We start from the raw sequence: 9,940 nt of genomic DNA, 5'->3' as shown, positions 1-9,940 counted from the left end.
TATATATATTATATATATATATACTATTCAATAAACCCTGATGAACAGCAGCCCACGGTCTGAAGCTACCTTGCCCGGACAAGGGAAACCGGGGCACCCTCCCGGAGCCAGACCCAGGAGGGGAGCTCGTCGGCGAGCGTCTGGTGGCCGGGCTTTCGCCCATGGGGCCCGGTCGGGCTCAGCCCGAAAAAACACCATGGAGCAGCAGTCACCCTGTGGACCCACCACCCGCAGGGAGAATTATCGGGGTCGGGTGCTATGTAGACCGGGCGGCGGGCCGATCGCCGGCGGCATAGACTAGCTCTAGGGACGTGGAACGTCACCTCACTAGCGGGGAAAGAGCCGGAGCTGGTGCAGGAGGTGGAGCGGTACCAGCTAGATATAGTTGGGCTCACCTCCACGCACAGCATGGGCTCTGGAACCAAGCTCCTGGAGAAGGGTTGGACTTTGTCCTTTTCTGGAGTTGCCCAGGGTGAGAGGCGCCGGGCGGGAGTGGGGATACTCACGAGCCCCCGGCTGAGCGCCGCTGTGTTGGAGTTTTCCCCGGGGAACGAGAGGGTCGCCTCCCTGCGCCTACGGGTTGCGGGGAGTAAGGCTCTGACTGTTGTTTGTGCTTATGCACCGAACAGCATTTCGGAGTATCCGGCCTTCGAGTCGGTGGGAGGGGTCCTGGAAAGGGCGCCGCCTGCCGACTCCATAGTTCTCCTGGGAGACTTCAACGCTCACGTGGGCAATGACAGAGAAACCTGGCGGGGCGTGATTGGGAGGAACGGCTTGCCCGATCTGAACCCGAAATGTGTTTTGTTGTTGGACTTCTGTGCTAGCCACAGTTTGTCCATAACGAACACCATGTTCGAACATAAGGTGGCTCATAAGTGTACCTGGTACCAGAACACCTTAGGCCGGAGATCAATGATCGACTTTGTAATCGTATCATCTTATCTGCGGCCGTATGTCTTGGACACTCGGGTGAAGAGAGGAGCAGAGCTGTCAACTGATCACCACCTGGTGGTGAGTTGGATCAGATGGCGGGGGACTCGGCTAGAGAGACCTGGCAAGCCCAAACGTGTAGTGAGGGTGAACTGGGAACGTCTGCCAGAGGATCCTGTCCGGGAGGTCTTCAACTCCCACCTCCGGAAGAACTTCTCACAAATCCTGAGGGAGGCTGGGAACATGGAATCCGAGTGGACCTTGTTCAAAGCCTCTATTGTGGACGCGGCTGCTCGGGGCTGTGGCCGGAAGGTCATCGGTGCCTGTCGTGGCGGCAACCCGAGAACCCGGTGGTGGACACCGGGGGTGAGGGAAGCCGTCAAACTGAAGAAGGAGGCCTTTCGGGCCTGGCTGGCCCAGGGGTCTCCTGAAGCAGCTGACGGGTACCGGTGGGCCAGAAGGGCTGCAGCTGCGATGGTCGCGGAGGCTAAAACTCGGGCATGGGAGGAGTTCGGGGAGGCCATGGAGAAGGACTTTCGGTTGGCCTCAAGGAAGTTCTGGCAAACCATCCGACAGCTCAGGAAGGGAAAGCAGGGTCTACCCCAGGCTGTTCTCAGCAGGGGGGGGGAACTGCTGACCCGGACTGGGGACATCGTCGGGCGGTGGAAAAAGCACTTTAAGGAACTCCTAAACCCGGCCAACATGTCCCCCGGAGAGGGGGCAGCGCCGGAAGACTTTGGGGTGGATTCACCCATATCCCTGGCAGAGGTCGCTAAGGTAGTCAAAAAGCTCCTTGGTGGCAAGGCGCCAGGGGTGGATGAGATCCGCCCTGAGATGCTGAAAGCGCTGGACATTGTTGGGCTGTCTTGGTTGACACGCCTTTTCAGTGTCGCATGGGGGTCAGGAACAGTGCCCATGGACTGGCAGACCGGGGTGGTGGTTCCCATCTTCAAGAAGGGGGACCGGAGAGTGTGCTCGAACTATCGTGGTATCACACTGCTCAGCCTCCCGGGAAAAGCTTATGCCAGGGTGCTGGAGAGGAGGCTCCGAGGGTTTTGGCCTCCGCCAGGGCTGCCCTTTATCACCGGTCCTGTTCGTGACCTTCATGGACAGGATATCTAGGCGCAGCCAGGGGGCGGAGAGGATCCGGTTCGGGAGTCTCGGGATCGCCTCTCTGCTGTTCGCGGATGATGTGGTCCTGTTTGCCTCCTCGGACCGTGACCTCCAGCATTCACTGGGGCGTTTTTGCAGCCGAGTGCGAAGTGGCAGGGATGAGAGTTAGCACCTCCAAATCTGAGGCCATGGTGCTCTGCCGGAAACCGGCGGATTGCTCCCTCCAGGTGGGGTCAAACTGTAGGGTGGCCTGGCTCAGCCTTAGAGATAGGGTAAGGAGCTCGGACATCAGGGGGGAGCTTGGAGTCGAGTCGCTGCTCTTTCGTGTCGAAAGGAGTCAGCTGAGGTGGTTCGGGCATCTAGTCAGGATGCCTCCTGGACGCCTCCCATTAGAGGTTTTCCGGGCACGTCCAACTGGTAGGAGGCCCCGGGGAAGACCGAGGACACGCTGGAGGGATTATATCTCCCGGCTGGCCTTGGAACGCCTCGGGATCCCCCAGAATGAGCTGGAAAGTGTTGCGGGTGAGAGGGAAGCCTGGGTCGGCCTGCTGAACCTGCTGCCACCGCGACCCGACCCCGGATAAGCGGCTCATAATGGATGGATGAATATATATATATATATATATATATATATATATATATATATATATATATATATATATATTATAATATGTATTTACATATATATTATAATATATATATATATATATATATATATTTGAATATGTGTATGTATATGTATATATATATATATATATATATATATATATATATATATATTGTGGCATCACAAGGGGACAGGTAGTGGAGGGGCGCTACAAAACGGCCACCAGTGCAAGAACTACATCTCCCAGCCTGCCTCACCGCTCACCCAGCTGCAGCTGCTTAAGGCACCTGATTGAGGCAGGGCTGGGAGACTTAAGAGAGAGCACCTGGGAAGAAGAAAACACACAAGCGGAAGGTGAACCCACAAGCACCTGGAAGAGGACGACAAGGAAGAGGACCTCGTAGCCTGGAGTCACCAGTGTGGAGTTTTGTTTGGTTAATTAACCACTTTCTCCTCCGGGATGTTTTGTGTTGTCTAACTGGACCCTTTTTTGATACTTTGTTGTTTTTGGACGTTACCTTGCTGGTGGGATGGGAAATAAACCTTACTTTTTGTTACCTGATACAAGAGGCCATTTTTCACTGAAAAATGAGGGTAGGAAGGGGTCAACCGGGTTCCCACCAACGTTCCCTCTAGGACCTGGACGTTTCTTAAGGCATTACCCAGAGTCAGGTCCTGCAACTGTGCTGTTCCATACTGACCTTTAAGGGGCAGTGTTTCTCGAGGGCCATCAGTGTCCTCCTCACTTGGCTCAGGTTGGGGCTCAGAGTCATCGGACTCAGCTCCACTAGAAGCTTCTGCTAATGCTTGAACTGACACTAGAGGGGACAAGCATGGTTTGGCAACGTTAACCCAGGTTTTACTCAATGGTGGATGGTTCGACTTACGTTTGCGGGGCTCCCGACTAAGCTTCTTTAGGGCTTCCCTCCACAGCATCCGGAAAGCTGGGAAGTCACGGCCGATCAGGACTGGGACCGGGAGGTCCCGGATTACTCCCACCTCGACATTAAACGTGCCCTTAGTTGTGGTCAGTTTCACTACGGTGGTTGGATACTCTCGGGTATCTCCGTGGACACAAACCACCGGGATGGGATCGCCTTGAGCCGGGGACGTTGCCTCCAAAACTGCCTCCTGGACGAGGGTCCGAGCACTTCCTGAATCGAGCAAGGCTTCTAGGTCCCGTCGATTCACCGTTACGGGGCACGTTGGTCGCCGGTCCCTACTTTCGCCCAGGAGGGCAGCAAAGTGGACATGGGGGCCGCTGGCGGATTCCGCTGAGGGCATGGGCTCGTCTAGCCTTTCACACTGCCAGGAGATGTGGCCGAATTTGCCACAGAGATAGCACTGGCGGGGCTCTGGGTTCAGGAACGCTCGTGGCTGTCCAGGTTGACTACCGCCTCTGCTGGGTGGGTCCGAGTGAGGGTTGGCCAGGGCCGGACGTCTTTGGCGACGCACACTTGGCCGGGCCGGGACAGAAGCCAACGGAGCTTTACAGGGTGATCGGAGCATGTCTGAGGCCGCCTGGAACTGTTCTACGGCTTCTATCAACCCTGTGGCCGTTGTTAACTTTTTGTGGCCAATTACCTTTTTTGCCTCGTACGGTAGACCCCATAGATACTTGTTCATATCCAGGGTTTCTATCATGTCTGCCGGGCTGTGTTTGTCTGGTTCTAGCCACCTTTTCGCCACTCTTATCAACTCGTGCATTTGGGACCGGGCGTCTCTCCGCTTAGGAAAGTCCAGTTATGAAAACGTTGGGCCATGCTAAATTTAGTGAGCCCCTGGCGACTCAAAATCTCCCCCTTTAACTGGTCGTAGTCGTGGGCAATATCAGCCTCTACATCTCGAAACGCTTTAAGGGCCTCACCGGATAGGAAAGGCGCCAGAAGTCCAACCCACTGTCTCTTTGGCCACCCTTCTCGAGTCGCCGTAGCTTCAAAGGCATGAAGGTAAGCTTCCACATCGTCGGTCACGCCAAGTTTAGGGATGAAATCAGCTGCCCTGGGCTTCGACTCTGGCCTCTGCCGGAGCTCCTGCTCCTTCAGTTCATTAGCCCTGATTTGCTGTGCCAACAGGGCACCGCTGATTTCCTGCTGCGCCCTCTGGCTCTCCAACAGCATCTGCATCAGTGGCTCCATTTTGGATTGGTGGCCTGGGGTTTGAAGTTCTGAAAAAAGTTGGGACAAGTCGTCAATATCTCCTCTCAATCATCCGCACTTTGGCCCCAGTGCCCGCATTCTCCACCACCTGTAGTGTCACAGGCTGTCGCTAGGACAGGCTAGCCTGGGGCAGTGCAAAAAGAGAGCTGGACACAGGCACGTCCAAGGGTATTTAACAAAAAGTACAGGTTTATTTCCCATCCCACCAGCAAGGTAACGTCCAAAAACAACAAAGTATCAAAAAAGGTCCAGTTAGATAACACAAAACATCCCGGAGGAGAAAGTGGTTAATTAACCAAACAAAACTCCACACTGGTGAATCCAAGCTACGAGGTCCTCTTCCTTGTCGTCCTCTTCCAGGTGCTTGTGGGTTCACCTTCCGCTTGTGTGTTTTCTCCTTCCCAGGTGCTCTCTCTTAAGTCTCCCAGCCCTGCCTCAATCAGGTGCCTTAAGCAGCTGCAGCTGGGTGAGCGGTGAGGCAGGCTGGGAGATGTAGTTCTTGCACTGGTGGCCATTTTGTAGCGCCCCTCCACTACCTGTCCCTTTGTGATGCCACAATATATATTATATATATATATATATATATATATATATATATATATATTTGTATATATGAACATGCTGTTCATTGTTCAAGTGAAAAATGATTCTTTTAACATTGTATTTCCCAGGTGCCCCAGCGGCGGGCTCCGGTCCGGCCGCGGTGGTCCAGTCGGCTCTTCGGGCTCTGAAGGTCGTGCTGACGTCTCCAATGAGCCGGCAGGAGAAGAGCAGAGGAGCCTGGAGCCAGCTGCTGAGGGCGGCGCTGAGCTCCCTGCTGGGCCTCTGGGACGCCGGTACACAACGACAACTACACACACACACACACACACACACACACACACACAACATGGCTCCTGTCTTCACTGTGTGTGTGTGTGTGTGTGTCTCAGACCCGGGGGGGGACCACAGCAGCCTCCTCACCGCTCTCACCGTCTTCCTGCTGTCTGCTGGCCCGGACGTCTGCACCGTGGAGCCTCTGCCCGCGCTCAGTCTGCAGCGCTTCAGGGCCAGCATGGACGCCAAAGACCCGCTGGTCAGTGCTAGCATCATCACTTCCTGTCTCCTGGGACTGGGGGGCGGTCTGCAATCACTTCCTGTCTCCTAAGACTGGGGAGGCAGTCTGTCATCACTTCCTGTCTCCTGGGACTGGGGAGGCGGTCTGTCATCACTTCCTGTCTCCTGGGACTGGGGAGGCGGTCTGTCATCACTTCCTGTCTCCTGGGACTGGGGAGGCGGTCTGTCATCACTTCCTGTCTCCTGGGACTGGGACTGATATCAATGATGAAGAGGAAGATGAAAAGCAGAATAACGCCCTTCCTCTCGCCTGCAGGTCGTGGGTCGATGTCATCAGCTGTTGACGTCGCTGTTTCAGGCTCCGCCCACCGTGGCCGTCCCGTACATCCGGGCGCTCGGACCACCGCTGGTTCGATTCCTGCAGGTACCGAAATGGGATCAAGACCACATCCTGTTCTCATGCTTTTATTTTGAAAAGATGATGCGATGAATAAATGTCCTCCTCAGAAGGTGGAGCGGAGTCGTCCTCAGAGTCCAGAGGAGCTGGTGGGGGTCCTGGAGGGGGTCCGAGCCATGGAGGCTCTGGTCCAGGCTGCAGACCCGTCTCAGCGTGAGTCTGTTTGTGGGTCCAGAGGGTTTCACGTCTGTTTGTGGGTCCAGAGGGTTTCACGTCTGTTTGTGGGTCCAGAGGGTTTCATGTGGGTTTGTGGGTCCAGAGGGTTTCACGTCTGTTTGTGGGTCCAGAGGGTTTCATGTGGGTTTGTGGGTCCAGAGGGTTTCACGTGGGTTTGTGGGTCCAGAGGGTTTCACGTGTGTTTGTGGGTCCAGAGGGTATCACGTGGGTTTGTGGGTCCAGAGGGTTTCACGTGGGTTTGTGGGTCCAGAGGGTTTCATGTGGGTTTGTGGGTCCAGAGGGTATCACGTGGGTCCAGAGGGTATCACGTGGGTTTGTGGGTCCAGAGGGTTTCACGTGGGTTTGTGGGTCCAGATGGTTTCACGTGGGTTTGTGGGTCCAGAGGGTATCATGTGGGTTTGTGGGTCCAGATGGTTTCATGTGGGTTTGTGGGTCCAGAGGGTTTCATGTGGGTTTGTGGGTCCAGAGGGTTTCATGTGGGTTTGTGGGTCCAGATGGTTTCATGTGGGTTTGTGGGTCCAGATGGTTTCACGTGGGTTTGTGGGTCCAGAGGGTATCATGTGGGTTTGTGGGTCCAGATGGTTTCATGTGGGTTTGTGGGTCCAGATGGTTTCATGTGGGTTTGTGGGTCCAGATGGTTTCATGTGGGTTTGTGGGTCCAGAGGGTTTCATGTGGGTTTGTGGGTCCAGATGGTTTCATGTGGGTTTGTGGGTCCAGATGGTTGCATGTGGGTTTGTGGGTCCAGATGGTTTCATGTGGGTTTGTGGGTCCAGAGGGTTTCATGTGGGTTTGTGGGTCCAGAGGGTTTCATGTGGGTTTGTGGGTCCAGAGGGTTTCATGTGGGTTTGTGGGTCCAGATGGTTTCATGTGGGTTTGTGGGTCCAGATGGTTTCACGTGGGTTTGTGGGTCCAGATGGTTTCATGTGGGTTTGTGGGTCCAGATGGTTTCACGTGGGTTTGTGGGTCCAGAGGGTATCATGTGGGTTTGTGGGTCCAGATGGTTTCATGTGGGTTTGTGGGTCCAGATGGTTTCATGTGGGTTTGTGGGTCCAGATGGTTTCATGTGGGTTTGTGGGTCCAGATGGTTTCATGTGGGTTTGTGGGTCCAGATGGTTGCATGTGGGTTTGTGGGTCCAGATGGTTTCATGTGGGTTTGTGGGTCCAGAGGGTTTCATGTGGGTTTGTGGGTCCAGATGGTTGCATGTGGGTTTGTGGGTCCAGAGGGTTTCATGTGGGTTTGTGGGTCCAGATGGTTGCATGTGGGTTTGTGGGTCCAGAGGGTTTCATGTGGGTTTGTGGGTCCAGATGGTTTCATGTGGGTTTGTGGGTCCAGAGGGTTTCACGTGGGTTTGTGGGTCCAGAGGGTTTCATGTGGGTTTGTGGGTCCAGAGGGTTTCATGTGGGTTTGTGGTCTTCAGGTCCTCAGCTGGTGGCCGTCTTGCTGCCGCTCCTCATCTCCTTCCTGCTGGATGAAAACGCTCTAGGCTCCGCCCCCGCGGCGTCCCGGTCGCTCCACCAGGCGGCGCTCAGAGACCTGATGCGTCTCGGCCCGCAGCACTCGGCTGTGTTCAGGTACCAGAGCTAGTACTGGTTTATTAAGGTGTAATAACACGCGGCATGGAGCTTTGAGTGTTATAAAGCCTTTATTACACCTATATGTGCTGCGTATAGATGTAAGTAAAGGGGTTGTTTTTCAAAATAAAAGCATCCTGTGACCCCCTCAGGTCGCTGGTCTCCTCGGCTCCTCCCCTGAAGTCTCGACTGGAAGCCGCCGTCAGGGGGAACCAGGAGAGTCTGACCGCTAAAGCCAGGTCCTCCCCCGCCAAGTCCTCCCCCAGCATCACGCTCAAGACCCACTTCCTGTGAGGCGGGTGGCTCCACCCACATCTCCACGCACGCCGCGCGTCACCCAATCACAGCCAGCCACGCCGTTATGGACGCTCTCATGTCAATAATCACTCGTACCGCTTGTCTCTAGACACGATGAGCGTGGAACATCGTGCACGTTAATATTACACTAACATCGTTCACATGCACGTTAATATTACACTAACATCGTTCACGTGCACGTTAATATTACACTAACATCGTTCACGTGCACGTTAATATTACACTAACATCGTTCAAGTGCACGCAGATCATGTTTCTGAATCCTCCTCATGTCTCCAATTACATATGAGTCACATACATATATATATATATATATATATATATATATATATATATATATTTCATTTTAATCAGTAAACTCTTCATGAGGAATGTCATCTTTTTAGTAAAAAGAGCAAAACATGAATATTTAATGTGGTCAAAATGCATTAACTTTAATCTGTGTAATGAAAACAAATCCCTCATTAATCATGTTACATGAATTTCCTTCAATTTCTTCTTCTTTTGGTATTTTTACAAAGAGAATCTTTATTTTTTTTAATGACATTTATTTTCCTTTTTTTCCAAATGTATTCATGAAGCACATTTAATGAATATTACATCACATCATTATCAGTTGACCCAAATGCTGTAAAATAAAAATGTAGTAAACAAGTTGAAAAGACAAAAGACAAGAGTTTTAGGATTTACAAACAGGCAGTGAAGGGGTCAGCCGATGCAGAGGCAACAACAGGCCAAAACCTTCAGAATAAAAGCCCTTTCACTTCCTGTTTGAGGATTCACATTTCTACACAATGGAACATGATTGATTAAATATTGAGCCTGTCAGGGAAGGCCTCTAGGGGGCAGCACGGTGTGGTCGTATTGATCCTTTGTTTCACAATAAAGCTCACAGGTACAGTTAAACGGTGACACGGAGCTCCACCAATCACAGCAGAGCATCTCTCCCCTTGACTCCGCCCACCTGCCTCCTCCAGTCCAATGAGACAAACACTGTGCTGTTTGATCAGCTCTGACAATGAAAGAGAGGCTTTTATTTTGAAGGAATGATTGTCTCCATAACCGTTTTAGTGAAAATGATTTGTTGAGTTTGAATTCTGTGAATCATATGGTGGCCTGTAAGGGACAATTCAGTGTTCAGCACTTTAGTTAACCAAGAAGAATGTGAGTTAGTTAAAGGATTTCACAATAAAACACTAAAGGTTTACCTGCAATACGTTTATTAACGAGCTCACCTGGTGGCACCTGAAGGAGGCACCTTGTTGTTTTCTAATGGCATAATTAAAGGATTTTCTTCTAATTCACGTTTTCTTGATTTGTGGTGATGATGACGGTAGCTCATAATACCATATTACCCCACTAGAGAACTCATAGTACCATATTACCCCACTAGAGAGCTCATAGTACCATATTACCCCACTAGAGAGCTCATAATACCATATTACCCCACTAGAGAACTCACAGTACCATATTACCCCACTAGAGAACTCATAGTACCATATTACCCCACTAGAGAGCTCACAGTACCATATTACCCCACTAGAGAGCTC

At 52.3% G+C, this 9,940-nt stretch overlaps 1 protein-coding gene across 7 annotated transcripts in view; it reads left to right on the top strand.

Moving 5' to 3' along the window:
- heatr5a (HEAT repeat containing 5a) overlaps positions 1–9,597 on the top strand; it is a 40,232-nt gene extending 30,635 nt beyond the window's left edge. For all 7 annotated transcript variants that reach the window (XM_034563103.1, XM_034563101.1, XM_034563102.1 and 4 more), the window contains 6 exons: positions 5,481–5,645; positions 5,742–5,884; positions 6,182–6,289; positions 6,373–6,475; positions 7,919–8,072; positions 8,225–9,597. In XM_034563103.1, the coding sequence (XP_034418994.1) occupies positions 5,481–5,645; positions 5,742–5,884; positions 6,182–6,289; positions 6,373–6,475; positions 7,919–8,072; positions 8,225–8,366 (815 nt within the window). In that variant the 3' untranslated portion in view covers positions 8,367–9,597. The remainder of the gene's footprint in view (positions 1–5,480; positions 5,646–5,741; positions 5,885–6,181; positions 6,290–6,372; positions 6,476–7,918; positions 8,073–8,224) is intronic.
- Positions 9,598–9,940: the final 343 nt, after the last annotated feature.

Source organism: Cyclopterus lumpus, chromosome 22 (assembly GCF_009769545.1).
Source record: "Cyclopterus lumpus isolate fCycLum1 chromosome 22, fCycLum1.pri, whole genome shotgun sequence".
Taxonomy (NCBI): Eukaryota; Metazoa; Chordata; class Actinopteri; order Perciformes; family Cyclopteridae; genus Cyclopterus; species Cyclopterus lumpus.
The sequence above is the reverse complement of the archived record's forward strand: the minus strand, read 5'-3'. Positions and strand labels throughout refer to the sequence as shown.